Source organism: Magnolia sinica, chromosome 13 (genome assembly GCF_029962835.1).
Source record: "Magnolia sinica isolate HGM2019 chromosome 13, MsV1, whole genome shotgun sequence".
Taxonomy (NCBI): Eukaryota; Viridiplantae; Streptophyta; class Magnoliopsida; order Magnoliales; family Magnoliaceae; genus Magnolia; species Magnolia sinica.
This window is the reverse complement of record NC_080585.1, coordinates 59,338,671-59,360,116: the sequence shown is the minus strand read 5'-3', so window position 1 is coordinate 59,360,116 and position 21,446 is coordinate 59,338,671. Positions and strand designations below refer to the sequence as shown.

Below are 21,446 nucleotides of genomic sequence, written 5' to 3'. Positions count from 1 at the left end.
ATCGAGAATTTTGTGAGCCTGGTTTCTGAGTTTGGGGCGTGACATCCGACCTTGCCCCCACAGCCATGGAAGACCCTGCCTGCTTCGTCAGAGGTACGATTGCTCTCCTTTTGACAGGTGGCTTCTTTTAAGTCACCATGGCAATGGGGGAAGCTCGCATCCTCTTGGCACGGCACAAGTGATTAGACATTCCTGCATAAATGATAGGCCAGTCAGAAATGAAAAAGGAAAAGTCAAAGTTCAGAAGTTAATGCGTTTACCTCCGTAGATGGATGGGGCGAGACCGGACTAATGGAGGAGCTCAGGAGTGATCAAAAACTTCCACGATCTCTTAGAAGCATTTATTAACCTCGTGTGAGTGATCAAATTGTGCTCTGAATCAGTTACCTTGACAGACTTCTTAGGTAGGACTGCAAAAGACCACTATAGTTAAAAGAAAAATGAGATGAATACAAACTACAAGGTTAGCAGTTCAGATATACCCGACCTGGGTTGGCAAAGCGGGTTGAAACCCGAGGTCGTAGCCTAGCGACCGTCGGGGCTTCCCAATCTCCAGACGCCCAAAATCACTTGTCTTTCCAATTCTTGTTGGAGGACATGTACTTGGTAAGGAGGGCCTTATCCTTGCTCGGCCAGGTAGAGAAGTAATACCAACCCATGTGCTTAAGGTTGGCCTTCATCTGATAAAGATGGAGGAACTCGTCGGCAGTCAAATTTGGTTGCCTGAGCTGAAACCATAAAATGAAGGCCCCCAGCAAAGCCCTCTAGGCATTAGAGATTATTTTATCAGGGGGCAACCTGAAGAGAGAGATGACCTCCCTAATAATGCGATGAAAGGGAAGTCTAATGCCGCACTACAAGGTGACTAGATATACGGTGTAAGGCCCGTATCCTAATCCATACTGTTCCATAGACTCCCGCGATCCTTCCCATCGAATTTCAGCAACCTGCGACCTATAATCGACATTTGCGCGTGACCCTAAGTCGTATCCCATATATCTAATCGACTCAATCCGAGACTTGTACCATTGCGACTGCACCGTCGCCACAGTTCCAACGCCGTGTCTTACACACCGATTCGATACCCAGGCCAAGAGATGTGGGCCCGCGTTCAGTTCGAGAAAATATCGCGCGTTTGCAATCCCAAGAAAATCTCTACAACATGTCCAATCAATCAATCAATCAATCACCTCATGTCAAGTACAAGAGCAACCCCAAAGTCAACTCTCTCCCTCTCATTCTCTCTTACAAACCCATACATGTCAAGTACAACTATCACCTCACATCCATCACCTCTCTTACAACCACGCCCTCTCTCTCTCTCACTCTCTCTCTCTCTCTTCACAATTTCCAAGCAATAAAAAAAAGTGGACGTCCAAGCAATTCCAAGAGAGAAAGTGTGATGTGTGTGGCCCACTTTCACTCCTAGATCCATCATCCTAGCCCTTCATTTCTCATCATCTTCCATCAAAGAGGGACACAAGGAGATCGACGTTCCATTGGACCAAGAAGATTGAATGGTGGGTGCTTTATAGGTTTAAATTTCATGCTTTGATGATGGGCCAAGTGAGGCCTACCGATTGATGGTATGGATCTCACTTTGGACCCTAGGTGTGGTCGATGGCCCACCTTAATTCTCATGATCATTCCATGATCCAAGGACCCCATCATGATGTTTATTTTCCTTGCATGAATAGGGTCATCTAGACCTTGTATTTTGGTGGAGAAAGGATCTCCACCGTTGATTTTGATCGGTGGGCCCACATGTAATGAGACCCACTTGATGTATGTTGTAAATCATGGAAGGGAGGGCCCATAGTGCCGGGGTCCCTCCATCACTTGATCTCTCTCTTTCTCTCTCTTTTACCCTTGTTGATGGCCCATGGTGTGTGCATTTTATCCAAGTCGTCTACCTTCATGGGACCCACTTGATGGATGTGTTGGATCTACACTGTCCAAGCCATGTGGTCCCTACCTTATGGTGATGGAAAACACAAGTATTAGATTGATCCAAATCAAATGGGCCACGTCTATGTGGGACCCACCTTGATGATATATGTATACACACCGCCCATCCAGCGTCCCTGGACGCTGGACGTGTTCAGTGAATGTGAACAGATAGTGGGATGTACTAACAATATATATATATATATATATATATATATATATATATATATATATATATATATATATCAGTTTGATGCTTTTGGCTTTTTGGGTGGGCCACTCATATAGGCCTCACCTTGATGTATGGGTCTAATCCATGCCATTCATCTCATTCCCCAGCTCATTTTAGGCGTTGAGCCAAAAAATGAAGCTAATCCGATTATTAGGCAGGCCATGTCATAGAAAACAATGGTTTTTACAGTTAAAATCCACTATGATGTTTTTATACACCAAAACACATCAAATATTGGGCTCATTTAAACTGTCTTGAGCCATAGAATCCAATGGTTGGGTTGGATTTTTCGGATGCAGGCCCCACCTAGGAAAAACCCCGGAGAAAATGATAAACAAAAAAAAAAACAAAGCAGTTGATGCTGCTGTTGCTGCACGTCCAGAGGACGCTGCAACAACATCCTGTTGTGTGGGACAGTGGCCAGGGATGTGGATCCCAGCCATGGCCCCCACCGTGATGTGCATTGAACAGCAACCCCATGCATTTGATGGGCCCTTTAGGGCAGTGGGCCCCCTCCCAAAAATCAGCCATATGTGGAGCTCAGGTGGCCCACGTCACAGGAAACAGTAGGAGTGAACGTCTACCATTGAGACCCTATTTGGGTCACGAAAGTTTTTGGATCATTATAAAATTTGCTTTTCCTCTCTATCCAGGTCTGTGTGACCTTATTTACAAATTGGATGGAAAATAAACATTATGGTGGGCCCCATATGGGACCCACTGACATTGTGTCAAACCCACACCGCTCACTGAGTGGGACGGCTAGTGCACCTCACTCCAGCTACATAGCTACTGTAGTGGCGTCACCAAGTTCTGTGGGACCCACCTGCTTCATCCACACCATCTATGGGGTTCACCATGATGCATGTGTTGCATCCAAACCGTCCAACTATTTTAATAGATAATTTTAAGGCTTGAGACTAAAAGAAAAATGAAACAGATCTATGATCAGGTGGACTATATTATAGAAAACAGTGGGTTTAAACGTCCACCATTAAATCCCTTGGGCTACCAAGTTTGGACCAACATAATATTTGTTTTTCCTCTAAATCCAAGTCTTTGTGATCTTACGAATAGGCTGGATGAGAAATAAACCCTATGATGGGGACCTCTGGCATTTAACCGTAGAAATCATTATCACTACGGTTATATATGGTATGGTCCAGTTGATCTTTTGATATGATATATATATATATATATATGGATTTCTAAAAATAGATGGATTGTGTTCGGCCCATTTGACTTGGCCCATTCAACTCGGCTCATTCAACTTAATCCATTTGATTGGGGCCATGTGATGCAGCCCATTTGATGTATTTAAGGCCCAATGAGATGTATATAAATCCATTGCAATGTGTGATTTCACTATGGTGTATATAATGATGTTTATAACGGGTCATGCCTTAGGAGCAATGATGGTTTGACGTCCACATTGTAAGAATAATGTTGGTTAAATGTCCGCATTATAACTCTCCCTAGGGCCCATTGATAGGCCCATACTTGTTGTGTGTAGGCCATCTAGGCCCATCCTCGTTAGAAGGATAGTTCATCACCATATAACATGCTTAGTGTAGCTCTATGATTCATGCCCATACGCATCATATGTATGCTTGATATGAGGAATGTTTAATCATAGCATAAGCCATTGGGCTGAGACATTTGCGAGACTCCTTATAAGATAAGAGTGCCCCACATGATCGCGTGGTACGTGCAGGATTACTGCATGACTGGTAGGTGTGACTTATGCATCTCACATATGTGTGACATGATCATTGTATGCCCTAGCGACATAAGGGTCGTAGCCTTCATAGGCACATCGTGGATGGCTTGATTAGATACCAGAAATATTGGCTCTAGCACTGTGGGCATGTACGATGTCCTTGGGTGAAAGTCGCAGAACCTTTTTAGTACCAGGAGATGCTCCAATGTTTAGACCGAGTAGATACACGAGCGCCCGAGTGCCTAATACCAGTAGGCCGCGTCTCCCACTGTGTCGTGGTCGGTTGGAAGGGGGTGTGGCCTTATCCACCCAAGTGAGGGGGTTGTAAGCTGGGCTGAGTTTGACCAGCTCGCAAATAAGTCCGCTATCGACGAGTCAGGTAAATATTGGCAGACGGTCAAGCTGATAGTATGGTCTCTTTCACTCGCTGGGCTGTGCGGCTAGGGAGGCAGCAGTTAATGTGGAGTGTATTAGACCCCGGTGATATCTCAGAGAGAACTGTATTGATATGTGTACTTGATGATGACTGGCATGCTTGCTTTGCATCTCGCATATGACATTTGGCTACAAAGGCCTCGCATCGCATGGTCTCGGTATGACCGATAACATTCATACCTTGCATCATATAGCCTTGGTACAATTGATCGTATTCATAAACTTACCTGCATATTTTCGCATTACTCTGATATTGTATACTTGGCACTTGCCTTGCACATACACTTACACCACCCTCTAAGCTTTTGTAAGCTTATGCAAGCTTATGCACGACCGTTGTGTGCAGGTATCGTTAGATCGCAACAGTGCTGAGGCAGGAGTGCGTATCAGATTATTTTGGAGCTTTTTGATCACCTTGTATTTCCCTTTCCGCATTGTACTTAAATTTTTTGATATAGTGGATATGTGGTGATGTTGTTTTGTGACTTGGTTATGCTCCATTACAAAAAAAAAAATCATACTGAAAATTCTCCTTGTAGGATCCCAGGATCGGAATCTGGCATATGAGTGCCAGGATCCGAGAATGGGGCACTACGGATGTTGTCGGTGCCGGATTCGGCGATCGAAAATTTTGTAAGCCCGTTTTACGAGTTTAGGGCGTGAGAAAAGTTGGTATCAGAGCATAACTTGAGAATACCTGAGATCACATCACATATCTACTATGAACTTAGAATGAATTGGTCCCGAGTCCGAATGACTTAACGATTTTTCGACATAGACCCTTAACGTTTATGCCTTCGAGAATTCTCAAGGCTGATTAGGCCCTTGTTCCTCCCTGTAGGACATGCCACCTAGGAGAGTGACCTGAGCTACTCTCGCTCTCCCGTGTGAGCCTTGTGCAGCCCCGACAGCACCCGTGACCGCAGAGCAGCTTCAGCAGATGCTGTAGACGATGACCGTTATCTTTCACGGGCAGGCCAGGCGGCCCGTTGTTATGCCAGCCCGGCAGAGCAGGAGCGCGTGAGCGCCCTTCTTAAAGACTTTCAACGGCACAATCCCCCGCACTTCCAGGGTGTGCCAGACCTTACTGCAGCAGAGATAGGACGCTCCGAGTTAGAGAAGATTTTTGACACCATGAGATATATGACACAGCAGAGGGTCCCGTTAGCTGTATTTCTTCTCCAGGGTGAGGCTCAGCACTGGTGGGCATCAGTCACCTTAGCGGCAGCAGCCGATTTCGAGTGGACCTGAGAGGACTTTGTAGACCGGTTTGACTGGAAGTTCTTTCCCGAGCATGTGCGGCAGCAGCGCGCATTAGAATTTGAGACTTTGGTCCAGGGAGATATGTCTGTGTCGCAGTATGAGGCATGTTTCGTCGAGCTATTGAGGTTCGCTACGTATTTTACCGACGATGAGTGGAGGAAGGCCTGCTGTTTTGAGAACGGCTTATGTCCTGCCCTCAGGAGCCGTGTGATCGGACACATGCTTCCGACATTTGAGCAGATTGTGGAGAGGGCCCAGATCTACGAGGCAGATTGGGTTGGTTTGTAGAGGGCCTGTAACCAGAGAGGAGACTAGAAGAGGAAGGCACCCTCCAGTAGCTCCCAGCAGCAGTAGTATCGTCCAAAGCAGCGACGCATGACCTGCCCAGCATTCCGAGCACTAGTGGCACCCCCAGCACCACCACCGGGACCGTTTTCAGGTACTTGCTTTGGGTGCGGTAGGACAGGTCATCGTAGGCACGAGTGTCCCCATCCACAGCAGCAGCAGCCAAGGGCACAGTATTAGCCTCCACGACATCCCCCGCAGCAGCATCAGCCGAGGGCACTGTATCAACCTCCGCGACATCCCCCGCAGTAGCAACAACGACCACAGCACCAGTCTCCTGTACCTCCCCCGCAGTAGCAGAGGCAGCAGATCAAGCCGCTACAGCGGCAGCATCAGCAGCAGAGACCTCAGAGGGGACATGCACCTCCTCATCAGGCCCAGGGCAGATTTTATGCCGCCCAGTAGGACCCTCAGTCATCAGGAGGGGTCATCGAGGGTACTCTCCCTGTTTCTGCATGCATTGCACATGTATTGTTTGATTTTAGTGCGTCACATTTATTTGTGGTTAATGATTTCTGCCGATCGACCGGTTTGCCGATGGAGTCTGCCCATGAGGATTTATCGGTGCCGACGCCTTTGGGGAAGACTGCAGTGATAGACCGATTTTGCTCATCTTGCCTCGTTCTGATTGAGGATATCTTTTAGTCTGCGGATCTGTTCATATTGCCGATATCCTAGTTTGATGTCATCCTGGGCATAGATCTACCACGCCATATTGGAGTGCTCCGTGAGGACAATCACGTTCTGTATACCTGGCGTGCCAGAGTTCCAGTTTGTTGCCGAGCCTAGAGGAGTGCTGCTTTCCTGCCTATTGTCGTGTGCTGTTGAGGAGTCAGCTGCTTTGGGTATCGACCAGCTGCCAGTTGTTTGTGGTTTTCCCAATGTGTTGTAGGAGATTCCAGGGTTACCACCTCGTCGGCACACCGAGTTCCAAATTGATCTCGTGCTCGGTACCGCGCCTATTTCGAAGGCCCCATATCATATGGCACCGTTGGAGTTGCGGGAACTACAGAAGTAGTTGGACGAGTTACCCGAGCTAGGCTTTATCTGTCCGAGCAGTTTGCCATGGGGAGCGCCGGTACTCTTTATTAAGAAAAAGGATGGCTCGTTGAGGCTTTATATAGATTACCACGAGCTTAACAAAGTCACGATCAAGAACAAGTACCCACTCCCAAGGATTGATGATTTGTTTGATCAGCTGTAGGAGGCATAGTTCTTTTCAAAGATAGACTTGCGGTCCAGTTATCATCAAGTTTGGGTCCGAGATGAGGATACCCTGAAGACAGCCTTCAAGACTCACTATGGTCATTTTAAGTTCTAGTTCATGTCCTTCGGACTGACCAATGCGCCCGCAATATTCATGCAGTTAATGAATGAGGTCTTCCGTCCGTATCTCGATCAGTTTGTTGTGGTGTTCACCGATGACATTCTGATATATTCGAGGACTCGTGAGGAGCATGAGCAGCATCTGGAGATTACCTTGTAGACCCTCCGTATACACTAGCTTTACGCAAAGCTGGAGAAGTGCAAGTTTTGGCAAAAGGAGGTGAAGTTCCTCGGTCATGTGGTGACGAGGCAGGGCATGGCAGTCGACCCCTCGAAGATTGATGCCGTGCATCAGTAGGGCCAGCCCACGAACGCGTCTGAGATCCCCAGTTTCCTTGGTTTGGAGGGCTACTACCAACGTTTCATTGAGGGATTCTTTCGTATTGCAGCCCCGTTGACCAGGTTAACCCATAAGGGTGCCGAGTTCGTTTGGATCGACGCTTATGAGCAGGCATTTATGAAGCTGAAGGATCGCCTCACGTTCGTTCCTGTCCTCACTCTTCTCTCTGGGAGTGATGGATTTGTTGTATTTACCGATGCCTCGTGAGTTGGCTTGGGTGTTATCCTGATGTAGCACGGGAAGCTGATGGCTTATGCATCTCGCCAGCTCAAGGTCCATTAGCTGAACTACCCCATGCATGATTTAGAGCTGGCAGAAGTTGTCTTCGCACTAAAGGTGTGGAGGCACTATCTCTATAGGGTGAGGTTCGAGCTCTTCTCCGACCACAAGAGCTTGAAGTATCTGTTCTCTCAGTCCGGGCTGAACATGAGGCAAAGGCGTTGGATGGAGCTCTGAAGGACTATGATTTTGATCTTCAGTACCACCTGGGTAAGGCGAACGTGATGGTAGATGCCCTCAGCTGTCAGCCACGAGGCCTGGTGGCGCACATGATGATTAAGGAGTGGAAGATGTTTGATGATGTGTCTGCATTTGACTTCGAGATCGGCTTGCAGTCATCTATTGTACAGTTATCGAGCCCGTCGATTCAACCCTTTCTTGTTACAAGGGTGATCGAGGCTCAATAGGCAGATGAGTTAGTACAGAGTTATCCGACTAAGGCAGCATCTGAGAGTCAGTCAGATCGATAGATTGGTTCTAATGGTGGACATCGCTTCAGAAGCCGATTATATGTCTCAAATATTCCTGAGTTGCGCCAAGATCTTATAACCGAGACACATCGATCCAGTTCTCTATCCACCCCAGCTTGATGAAGATGTATCGCGATATGAGGTGTCAGTATTTTTAGGCGGGGATGAAGTGCCAGATCGCCAGTTTTGTGACCGAGTGTGACATATGCCAGCGTGTTAAGGTCAATCATCAGAGACCCCCTGGTCTATTACAGCCTTTGAGTGTCCCGATGTGGAAGTGAGAACACGTGTCGATAGATTTTATTATGGGCTTGCCGAGGATTCAGCGCAGTCATGACACCATTTGGGTTGTCGTGGACCATCTGACGAAGTCAGTACATTTTCTTACGATTTGTGAGACCTGACATGCGGACCGGCTCGCCAAGCTATTTTTTAATGAGATTATGAGACTGCACGGTGTACCTGTCTCGATCGTTTCAAATCGAGACCCGAGGTTCACATCTCAGTTTTAGGGGAGCTTCCAGAGAGTGATGGGGACTGATTTGCAACTCAGCACCTCGTATCATCCGTAGATCGATGGCCAGACCGAGATGGTCAACCAGATCCTTGAGGATATGCTTCGGGCTTGCGTGATTGATTTCTTAGGTAGCTGGAACGAGCACCTGCGATTGGCTGAGTTCGTGTACAACAACAGCTATCAGGCGACCATTCGCATGGCTCCTTTTGAGGCGTTGTATGACAGACCGTGCAGATCACCGAGTTGTTAGACCAAGGTTGGAGAGCGGCATCTCCTAGGTCCCAAGCTTATGCAGCAAACATCAGAGGTCATCAACATCATCAGGCAGAGGATGCGCATAGCTCAGAGCCGGCAGAAGAATTTTGCTGATCATCGACGTCATCCCTTGAAGTTTGCCATTGGGGATCACGTGTATCTCAAAGTCTCACCCATAAAGGGTGTGGTTCGTTTTGGAGTGAAGGGCAAGCTGGCACCGAGATTCATAGGACCTTTCGAGATCATCGGGCCCGTTGGCGTCGTGGCCTATCGGCTTGCCTTCCACCTCAGTTGTCGGGCGTCCACAACATTTTCTATGTCTCTATGTTGAGGAAGTGTGGCTCAGACATCGTTCCTGTTATTGATTGGCAGCCATTGGAGGTTCGTGGGGACTTTTCTTACATTAAGCAGCTAGTTCGTATCCTCGATCGGAAGGAATAGGTCCTCCGGACCAAGGTCATTCCCATGATGAATGTGTAGTGGGGCCATCATAGTGTGGATGAGGCGTCTTGGGAGCGCGAGGTGGAGATTCGAGAGCGCTATCCCCATCTTTTCAATGTTTGATTGTATGTTGTATTGTGTTTTGATTATATATGATGTTATGCTTTCTATTCTCTTATGAGTTATGATTAGTTGCGATAGTAGTTTAAATTTTGAGGACGAAATTTTTATTGGGTGGGGAGAGCTGTAAGGCCCGTATCCTAATTCATATTATTCCATAGACTCCTGCGATCCTTCTTGTCGAATTCCGGCAACCTGCGACCTATAATTAACATTTACGCGCGACCCTAAGTTGATCTCGTAAATCTGAGTCGGCTCAATCCGAGACTTCTACCATTGCGACCGCATCGTCCCCACGGTTCCAACGCCGTGTCTTGTACACCGATTCGATTCCCGGGCCAGGAGATGTGGGCCCGCGTTCAGTTCGAGAAAACATCGTGTGTTTGCAATCCCAAGACAATCTCTACAACATGTCCTATCAATCAATCAATTAATCAATCAATCAATCACCTCATGTCAAGTACAAGAGTAACTCCAAAGTCAACTCTCTCCCTCTCACTCTCTCTTACACACCCATACATGTCAAGTACAACTATCACCTTACATCCATCACCTCTCTTACAACCACCCTCTCTCTCTCTTCACAATTTCCAAGCAACAAAAAAAAGAGTGGACGTCTAAGCAATTCTAAGAGAGAAAGTGTGATGTGTGTGGTCCACTTCCTCGCCCTAGATCCATCATTATAGCCCTTCATTTCTCATCATCTTCCATCAAAGAGGGACACAAGGAGATCGGCGTTCCATCGGACTAAGAAGATCGAACGGTGGGTGTTTTATAGGCCTATATTTCATGCTTTGATGATGGGACAAGTGAGGCCTACCGATTGATGGTATGGATCTCACTTTGGAACTTAGGTGTGGCCAATGGCCCACCTTGATTCTCATGATCAATCCATGACGGGGCCATTTTCCATGTACCCCATCATGATATTTATTTTCCTTGCATTCATCTAGACCTTGTATTTTGGTGGAGAAAGGATCTACACCGTTGATTTTAATCAGTGGGCCCACATGTAATGGGACCCACTTGATGTATGTTGTAAATCATGGAAGGGAGGGCCCATAGTGCTGGGGTCCCTCCATCACTCAATCCCTCTCTTTCTCCCTTATTGATGGCCATGATGTGTGCATTTTATCCAAGTCGTCCACCTTCATGGGACCCACTTGATGGACATGTTGGATCTATACTGTCCAAGCCATGTGGGCCCTACCTTATGGTGATGGAAAACACAAGTATCAGATTGATCCAAATCAAGTGGGCCACGTTTATGTGGGACCCACCTTGATGATACATACATACACACCGTCCATCCAGTGTCCCAGAACGCTGGACGTGCTCAGTGAATGTGAACAGACAGATAGTGGGAGGTACTAACAATATATATATATATCAGTTTGATGCTTTTGGCTTTTTGTGTGAGCCACTCATATAGGCCCCACCTTGATGTATGGGTCTAATCTACACCATCCATCTCATTCCCCAGCTCATTTTATGCGTTGAGCCGAAAAATGAAGCTAATCCGATTATCAAGCGGGCCATGTCATAGAAAACAGTGGTTTTTACCGTTAAAATCCACTCCGATGTTTTTATAAACCAAAACACATCAAATATTGGGCTCATTTAGACTGTCTTAAGCCATAAAATCCAATGGTTGGGTTGGATTTTTCGAATGCGGGCCCCACCTAGGAAAAACCCTGGAAAAAATGATTTTTTTTTTTTTTTAACAAAGCAGCTGACGCTGCTGTTGCTACACGTCTAGAGGACGCTGTAGCAGCGTCCTGCTGCGTGGGATGGTGGTCAGCGATGTGGGTCCCAGCCATGGCCCCCACCGTGATGTGCGTTGAGCAGCAACCCCGTGCATTTGATGGGCCCTTTAGGGCAGTGGGCCCCCTCCCAAAAATCAGCCATATGTGGAGCTTAGGTGGCCCACGTCACAGGAAACAGGAGTGAACGTCTACCATTGAGACCCTATTTGGGTCACAGAAGTTTTTGGATCATTATGAAATTTGCTTTTCCTCTCTATCCAGGTCTGTGTGACCTTATTTATAGATTGGATGGAAAATAAACATTATAGTGGGCCCCATGTGGGACCCACTGACGTTGTGTCAAACCCACACCATCCTCACTGAGTGGGATGGCTGGTGCACCTCACTCCAGCTACATAGCTGTTGTAGTGGCGTCACCAAGTTCTACGGGACCCACCTGCTTCATCCCCGTTGTCTATGGGGTCCACCATGATGCATGTGTTGCATCCGAACCGTCCAACTATTTTAATAGATAATTTTAAGGCTTGAGACTAAAAGAAAAATGAGACAGATCTAGGATCAGGTAGACCACATTACAGAAAACAGTGGGCTTAAACATCCACTATTAAATCCCTTGGGCTACCAAGTTTGGACCAATATGATATTTGTTTTTCCTCTAAATCCAGGTCTTTGTGATATTATGAATAGGCTGGATGGAAAATAAACCCTATGATGGGGCCCACTAGAATTTAACCGTAGAAATAAACCCTATGATGGGGCCCACACACATCATATGTATGCTTGATATGAGGAATGTTTGATCATAGCATAAGCCGTTGGGCTGAGACATTTACAGGACTCCTTATGAGACAGGAGTGCCCCACATGATTGCACGATACACACAGGATTGCTGTATGACTGGTCAGTGTGAGTCATGCATTTCACATATGTGTGACATGATCATTATATACCCTAGCGACATCAGGGTCGTAGCCTCCACAGGCACATCGTGGATAGCTGGATTGGATACCGAAAATATTGGCTCTAGCACTGTGGGCACGTACGATGTCCTTGGGTGAAAGTCCTAGAACCTTTTTGGTACCAGGAGATGCTCTAACGTCTAGACCGAGTGGATATACAAGTGCTCGAGTGCCGAATACCAGTAGGCCGCGTCTCCCACTATATCGTGGTCAGTTGGAAGGGGGTGTCGCCTTATCCGCCCGAGTGAGGGGGTTGTAAGCTAGGCTGAGTTTGACCAGCTCGCAAATGAGTTCGCTATCGACGAGCTAGGTAGGTATTGACAGACTATTGGTTAGGCAAATAGTATGGTCTCTTCCACTCGCTGGGCTGTGCGGCTAGGGAGGCGGTAGTCAATGTGGAGTGTATTAGACTCTGGTGATATCCCAGAGAGAAACTGTATTGATATGTGTACTTGATGAGAACTGACATGCTTGCTTTGCATCTCGCATACGACATTTGGCTACATAGGCCTCGCATCGCATGGTCTTGATATGGCCGATAGCATTCATGCCTTGTACACATAGCTTTGGTACGGCTGATTGTATTCATGAACTTACCCGCATATTTCCGCATTACTCTGATATTATATACTTGACACTAGACTTGTGCACACACTTCCATTACCATCTAAGCTTTTGTAAGCTTATGCACGACCGTTACGTGCAGGTGTCGTTGGATCGCAACAGCGTTGAGGCAGGAGTGCGTATTAGATTATTTTAGAGCCTTTTGATCACCTTGTATTTCCCTTTCCGCATTGTACCTAAAGTTTTTGATATAGTGGATATGTGGTGATGTTGTTTTGTGACTTGGTTATGCTTGTGATTATGCTCTATTACAAAAAAAAAATCATACTGAAAATCCTCCTTGTAGGATCCCATGATCGGAATCTAGCATATGAGTGCCAGGAGCCGAGAATGGGGCACTACGAAGGCTATCGGTGCCGGATTCGGCGATCGAAAATTTTGTGAGTTCGTTTTCCGAGTTTGGGGTGTGACACATGGCCACCTCGCCTTTGCGGGGATCACCCGAAATTTCACGAAATACAGGAGCTCGGAGTACCACCGAGTTAGGGATGTGGTACTCTGACTTGATCTGGACTAGGTCAGATTCCTTGAGTCTCGACCCGAAATGGCCGGTTTCTTCGAATCCATCAATCTCTCTCTCCACCGGAGCAGACCCTGTCTCGGTATCTACAGGCCACTTAGCTGAGGACCGGGCAGCCACCCTCTCTGTTGAAGTAGGGGTACCCTTATCACCCAACAATGGGATCGGGGACAGTGGATCATGAGAAGCCTCCGGCAGAAAATCCCAATCATTCGGCTCTGAATCGCCCTGGAAGGCCATGGTTTCATCCCAATCATCCAACATATTGGACATTTTCAGCTAGAAAATAGTCGAGAAGCAGAAGTAGAAAGAAAAAATGGGTGAATGAAGAAGATCTGGAGTGACAGAGCTCGCTGAAGGGGAAGATTTCTAACTTACCGGAAATTGCCTGGTCTGGGAAGTCGGGGAGAGGCAGCGAAAGCAAATGGCTGGAATGATTAGGGTTTTCCACTTTTCATAGGCAACAGGCATTAATTACCTGCATTTAATGCAGCAGCCAAAGAGGCTCCTTGACACATGCGCGTGGCCACGTGGAGGCCTCCCATTCGATAGGCGACCCGACTTTCCAGGTAACGTCACGCATCCACATCCCATGGGTCGAGAACTGAGGAGGTACCCCTACTAGCGCAAGCCATACCATCATTGCAGATCCTCATCGATCTTTGTGCCTGCCGCCTCAATCCGCATTAATAACAAACCTGGCTCGACCCCTCACGCGCAAAATAATACGACCTCACTACACCAACTTACTTCCTGAGCTTACGTAGTCAGCTCGGAAGTAGGGGGGCTACTATTATAGGTAAAAATGAACTAGTCAGAGACATAAGGTCAGTTCGGACATTTGTGCACGTCGCGTGGTCAGCTGCTACCAATTATGACCAAGGAGTTCCATAACGGCCAGAAAGCAGTAATCCATTATGTGAAGATCTACCCATCTTACGGATCAACACACCAGGAAATGAAGTACATCCGGCTTCTTTGGAAGAGGACGAGCACCAAGCCCTTCCACATCCATTTCCAAGCTCCTATCCCACATGATAAGATGAAGAGGATGGTCATCCGCGATGTCACCTATTTCGTCAAGGGAGGGAGCCCGGTCTCAATACTCGGACGTAGCCTTCACGGGCAGGTCGATAATCTGATCAGAACAGTTGTTAAACGCACGCCTATGATTTAGGAAGCATTTCTCTCCACGTAATCGACTCGTTGTCTATAAATAGAAGCCTTATCTACAATGAAAGGTACGCACCAGTGAACCCTCAACTCTATTAGACCTGGCTTGCTTAATTCTGACTTAGGCATCGAAGGGTCTCCCTATTACAGCTAGAGTCTCCTTTGTCTTCTTTGTGTACAGGTACTCGGAGGTCCAGCGAGGGTTAACTAGATTTCTGCATCAACAAAACCCTTTTAGGAAAAAACCATATCATAAAGCGACAGTAATACACTATGAAAGCAGAAATTACAGAGATAGAGAGAGTATCCAATTCGAACAAGCCTCAAATCTCTCCTTGCAAACGCTTGAAAATCCTATGAACGAATTAGAAAGCCCTGAGATATACCCTAATCCCTAGGAACGAATTAGAAAGCTCTGAGATATACCCTAATCTCCATTACACCCGTATTTATAGCCTCTAGGAGAATCACAATCGGAATCAGAAACAAATCCTGCAGATACACAACTCTGCGCAATAGTTTGATGGGACTACAATGGCATTGAACAATCTTTCAATAGCATCGAACTAAACATCAAAACGTTTCAGTGATAAATCATGAATTTTTCAGATTTTTCTGATGACATTTCGATGTCATCGAATAGTCTTCGATGGCATCGAACCCACTTGATGGTATCGAATAGTACGCTCAAAGTGTCCAACAACCAATATAAGAAATTTTAGATTTTTACGATGGCATCAAAGTATGCTCAATAGCATCGAATAGTCATCCACAGACACATTGATCTACATATTTAAGACATCAATCAACAACCTGGACATGGTAGGAAGATCTTGGTGGTATGCCCATCAGGCGGGGCCTGCCAGTGTGCTGATTCGTATGAGGAGAAAGCAACCATACCTGTGCCTGCGGTGCGAACACAAGGGGTACATAGAAGGAACTTCTTGGCAGATATTCCACTGCATGTATTCATAGCAAGATGCAACCGAGTAACAGAAAAAATGAAATGAATTGCATCTCAGCTTTCTTATTTGGCAAGCTCTAGCCCTCATTACAGCAGACTGAACAAATGATTCAAACCCCCACAATGCGAAGAGGAAGAAGAAGACAGAATCCAACAATGAAGAGATTAACAACACAGAGAAACTCCTCCGAAAGAATGTTACGATTTGATGTGATCATGCTTTAGCTGAACTGAAACTTGCAAAATGGCAACTTCTGGATCGAACCCATGTCACAGAATATCATGTTTTGGTTACCTGGGCCGGCGGTAGGAACTGAGCAGCAGCAGCCTGTACATATCAGGCACTTTTAAAAGGATCCACTCCTCATCCCACTCGCACCAGTCATGGATCTGACCATATAGCCTGGCACCTGTTTGCTCCAACCACAGCTTAAGGCACCTCGCGGTGCTCGAGTTCTGGTCCTGTCCGGGTTGCAGCTGCTGCTGGCAGTCTAACAACCCCCATATTCACTACTTGCAATGGTACCCCATGTTCCGACTCATGTTCCATCTGAGCCATGTTTTTTTTCCGCTTATACCTCACTAGGAACACCAATATCAAACCCCAGAAGACGAATGCTGCAAACCCACCAATCACGGGTCCGGCGATCCCCCACACCTTTGACTCCTCCTTCACGGTGGGACCTGGTCTTGGAATGGGCATTGGTGCCAGCACTGGTGCTGGTGGAGTGTGGCTGCCACTGCCAGACTTGACAACAATAGAAAAGTGCCCCTGGACATTAGTCAAACATACATTTCTTGACATCAAAGCTTCAAATCTGGGCAAGCCATTCAAATCAAACGAGACGCACTGAGCAGTCGAACCGATCGGCACTGTTCCCACGTCCGTGAACTGAATCGAAATGGGCCTCCCTTTTGCCAATATATACAATTCAGGCAAATTTGTGGCAGATATGTTCATCGCATCATAAGCAAGTAGGCCAAGCATAGGTGTCAGAAAGCTGTAACCAGGTAGATCATAAAACAGAGAAGACCAGTTGCCCAAGTTCTGGTAAACCAGTGCAAGCCGCTTGACGTAAGGCCGCTCAATGACTCCCATGGGTATTTCAAACTCCTTGTAGCTTTCCACTCCTCTCCTTCGCATGCTCCCACTCCGGAGCCTCAATGCGGCTATCTTTATTCCAGAGAGATATGACGGGACCTGACCGTCATAGATCACACCCGTCAGTGGCTGATCGAATGCCCTGTATGCGTAGTCCTGAAGAAGTGTATCCAATGCCCTCGCTGTGCCTATGGAAGTGCTAGGTGACTGAGCTTGAACTTCAACTAATGGAACGATCAAAAGCAATGCAATGAATGGCAAGAAACCATGTGCATGCTCCATCCACGCTTATTTAAGGGGAATCGAAGATCTCAGGAGGCTTACTGTATACCTCTGGCCTTTAAAACTTCAGATTTTGAGGATGTTGATACAGTAAAAGAGATTGAATGGTGCTTTGTTAAAGAAAAGCAATCTTCTGTGAATAAAGCAGCTCTAAGTCTTTGTTCTGAATCCCTTTTACTCAATATTATCAAATGAGAATCTATTCCCCTAAAGATGACCTGATTCCTCAGCTCTGTCCAGCGAAATCTAGAAAAAGAAGGCCAAAAAATAAATAAATAAATAAACTAATTAACCGTTTGAAATAGCTCAGATCTCCCCGGACAATTCAATATTTTTTCGCTGTCATTTTTCTTTTCATCCAACAATTTTGAATTTTCAGCTCTTCTTTCAAACAGAATCATAAACAAACAAAAAAAAAAAAAATAAAAAAAAATTAAAAAAAAAAAAAAAGATGAAGAAGAAAAAGAACTAACAAAATGCTGAATAGCTAAAATCTCCCAAAAACAGCGAATCGTACCCCTATTTTCCGGCTGCTTTTTCATCCAATGGCCCCAGACTTCCCGTATTTTCTACAAAATCCTCGAAGAACATGATAGCGAAAATCAGAAACCGCATACCTGATCTTGGCCAAGAAATTACAGAACCGCCAGATTCTCCACCAGAAACATCTTCGAGAGAACTTTGATTATCGGTCAATGCCGCTGTTCTTGGGTGATCCTCGAACGAAATCTCTAACCCGTTCAAGAAACCGCTGCGCTTTTGATCTTTCCACCAAAAACCTCAAAACTACCCTAGAAATGACTGAATTACTCTTCGTCGTTCTTGATAAAATTGCGGAAGAAACAGCTAGAAAACCCTAGGAATTGCTGAAAAACTTTGACCAGATTGCATTATAAGCATAAACATCCAACAAAAAACAGCTAAATAGCTCATTTTAATAGCAGATTCGGGAATCATTTTGAGGATTTGCACCTGAATTTTCGCGAAAATGCGATTAATGCAAAGAAGATTAAAGAATCTCCGAATCCAAATGCCCCAAAGAATTGGAAATCCTTTGAAAAGAGTGAGTCCGAAAACCTGGAAAAGAGCTGGAAATGCAGAGAGAACCAAGAAAAGAGAAGAAAACGCAGCAAGAGACAGAGCTGACGAATCGTTGCCGGAGATAAAACACTGATAAACCCCATTGGTACTTTTAGTTGACGAAAATACCCATGTTCACTTTTAAATGGACGAAGATGTCCACAAAAGGGAGTTTTGATACCATGCCCGTTTATCAGAGCTACCATGGCCGCTTTTTTTTTTGGTTATCTTGTTAGTACACCCCCACACGTGATTTTACCCACCCCGTTGGGGAATCGATGCCAAGACGTCAGTATTGAAACGAGGTATCTTTCACTATCAAGGCAGCTTGCTCCCTCAATAATGACGCACGTGTAATGATTTGGGCCATTAATGAACTGTGAACATGCCATGTAGCAAAAATCATAATACTACCCTCATCACGTGGGTCACACATTTGCATTGAATTTGGAACGTTGGACTATCTGGTTCTAACTACAATGTCATTTTTGGCCCACTTATGTCCACGATGTACGCTTCCTGATGAATGAATGGCTCAGATCTCTTATGGGTATCCCATCGAATAGTGTAAAGAAGTTTCCGCTTGGTAGCTATGATGTGTGTCTGCAATCTGTCGAAACCACAATGATGGAAAAGAGGAAAACATTGACGCCGGTAGGATGATTGAATGGTTAACCTGACACTCCATGTGACCGGACGGGGCCAGTTTTGATTGATCCACGTGCTAAATTGGGGCCACCCAAAAGCATTTTGACGCATACAGTGATTGCCTTAGACCGAAAGCTAGGTGGACCCACTGTGATGTTTGTGATAAATCCACCCGTCCAGCCATTTTGCCTGATCATGTTATAACCAAAATTAAGCAGATACAAAACTCAAGTGGGCCGCACCAGAATAAAAAGTTGACTAGAAAATGTATACTATTGAAACCTGCTTGAGTTCATTTTGATGTTTACAAGGTCGATCATGTTGTCAGACATCTGCCTTAAATCTCATTTTTTTGGGGTCCCTCGACTGGTCGTGGGTCAAGCTCGACCGGTTGAGGGAGCTACACGACTGGTCGAGGCCCGCTCGACTCAAAGTCCAGTGAGCTCACCTTTTGGTGTCCGAGCCGCTCGACCGGTCGTGGAGATAGCTCGACCGGTCATAGGGGTCCCTCGACCAGTCGAGGCCTCGGCTCGACCAATCGTGGTTACACAAATTTGAGGCGGTTTCCGAATTTTTCCAGACTAGGTGCATAAGTGGAGTTTCCTAAACCATAAATAGGGGTCCCTAGGGTTATTCTAATGTATTCTAAAGCTTTTTAAAGGAGTTCTAAGGTTATCAAAGGGTGTAGTAAGGGTGAGATTCGAGGTTCGAATCGGGTAAGTCCTCTCTCTTTGTAATTGATGCTTTCATAGTTGATTTCTGTCGCTTTGTGCCGTGGTTTTTTCCCGTAAGGGTTTTTCACGTTAAATCTGTGTGTTCTCTTATGTGTGCTTGGTGTCATTGGATTACTATCCTAGATCTAGATCTGTGTGATTCCGTGAGCCAAAATCACAATAAGTGGTATCAGAGCAATCGTTGGGGCATAAATCTGAATATGCAAGATTAATAATAATGGGAAATGACAAGTCTGATACTGAGAAGTACTCAGGCAAAAATAATTTTGAATTATGGAAGGTTAAGATAATTAGCCTGTTAACCAAGCAAGGTGAGATTAAAGCTCTTGAGGAGCAAAAGTCTACCATGAAATATGATGAATGGGAAAACCTTGATAGTAATGTTTTAGCCTCCATCCGTTTATGTCTCACGGATGAGGTTCTCTATAATGTTTTGAGGGAGAAAACTGCGGTTAGTTTGTGGGCGAAGTTAGAGAACATTCATGTAAAGAAGTCCTCTGAAAATTACCTACACTTGAAGCTAAAGTGCTATATCTTCAAGATGACAGAGGGTGGAGATCTAGAAGCCCATATCAACAACTTTAATAAATTGATGTGCAAATTGCTGAATATGGAGGAAGTGGTCAAAGATGAGGAACATGCATGTATATTATTGAATTCTCTTCATGCATCATATGAGTCTTTCAGGGACACGATGTGCACCGCAAATAAAACCCTAAGTGTTGACACCGTTATCTCAGCCCTTCAAGGGAAGGTTATGAGAAAGCTTAACGTCGACATGGGATATATTCTGAAGCACTACTTACAAGGGGTAGGAATTCTGAACAAGGTATAGGTTCTTCAGGTTCTAGATCCAAATCCAGGGGTAAGGGCAAAATGCTGTAATTGTGGGATGGAAGGACATGTGAAGAAGGATTGTGAAAATCATAAATCGAAGAGAAAAGATTCTAAGGCTTCATACAGGGAGGCCAATGCTGTCACGTTAGATGTATCGAGTGGATGTGATGGTAATGTTTTATCTGTGTCTACTATCAGGCGGCCATACGATGATCTTAAGGACGAGTGGATGCTAGACACAGGGGCATCTTTTCACATGACTCCTCATCGGAGTTGGTTCGCCAGCTATAGGGAGTGCAATGGTAGACAGGTGTTTATGGGTAATGGCATTGCCTGTAATGTTGTGGCTGTTGGTACGGTGCGCATCAGAATGCTTGATGGGGTGGAGCGTCCCTTGACTGATGTTAGGCACGTTCCTGATTTGAAGCAAAATCTGATTTCTCTTGGTGTACTTGAGGCAAAAGGATGCAAGTACACAGGTATTGATAGTGCTCTTAAGGTATCTAAGGGGGCACAAGTAATCATGAAAGCGCAACGACTTGGTAACTTATACAAGTTTATTGGGAGCACTTCAAAAGGTGGAGCTGCAATGGATGTAACGGATTCCACCTCTGCATATGTGTGGCATGTTGGGCATGGCCACATGAGCGGGCAGGGCAGGAAAGCTGAGATGCGCAGACAGGGATATAGAGCAGGTGGAGCAGCCACCAGTGAGAAGAATCACACAGCATGATCGCAGGATATTGGCGTGGTACAAGGATGACTCCAATATCGCAGGGGATTCATCTTCTATTCTAAAGGCTCTAGGCGAGCCTGGTGATGAGAAGTGGAAGGTGACTGTATGCGATGTGATGGATTAGTTGTACCAGATCGACATATAAGAGCTGGTAGAGCTTCCAGTGGGCCGGAAAGCAGTTGGATGCAGGTGGATCTTGAGGAGGATACAACATACATACAGGGCGAGGTTGGTAGCTAAGGGTTATGCTCAGAAAGAAGGGATCGACTTCTCAGAGATATTCGTGCTGATAGTATAGTAGGTGTCTATTAGATCCGTGATTGGCGCTGGT

The 21,446-nt window shown here is 45.9% G+C and overlaps 1 protein-coding gene across 6 annotated transcripts in view; it reads right to left on the bottom strand.

Annotated features, from left to right (window-relative positions):
- The window catches only part of LOC131223790 (uncharacterized), a 31,575-nt gene extending 13,199 nt beyond the window's left edge, over positions 1-18,376 (bottom strand). Inside the window, exons 1-3 of one of the 6 annotated variants that reach the window (XR_009160696.1) lie at positions 17,698-18,376; positions 15,992-17,326; positions 14,929-14,947 (exon numbers count right to left, since the gene is read on the bottom strand). Coding sequence is in view for 3 of the 6 variants with exons in the window: in XM_058219300.1 (XP_058075283.1) it covers positions 16,127-17,080 (954 nt within the window). In the remaining 3 variants the exon portion in view is untranslated. Of the gene's footprint in view, positions 1-14,928; positions 14,948-15,569; positions 15,592-15,734; positions 17,327-17,553 lie in introns of those variants that run through there. The other 5 variants (XR_009160695.1, XM_058219300.1, XR_009160694.1 and 2 more) reach the window with 5 other exon arrangements.
- Positions 18,377-21,446: the final 3,070 nt, after the last annotated feature.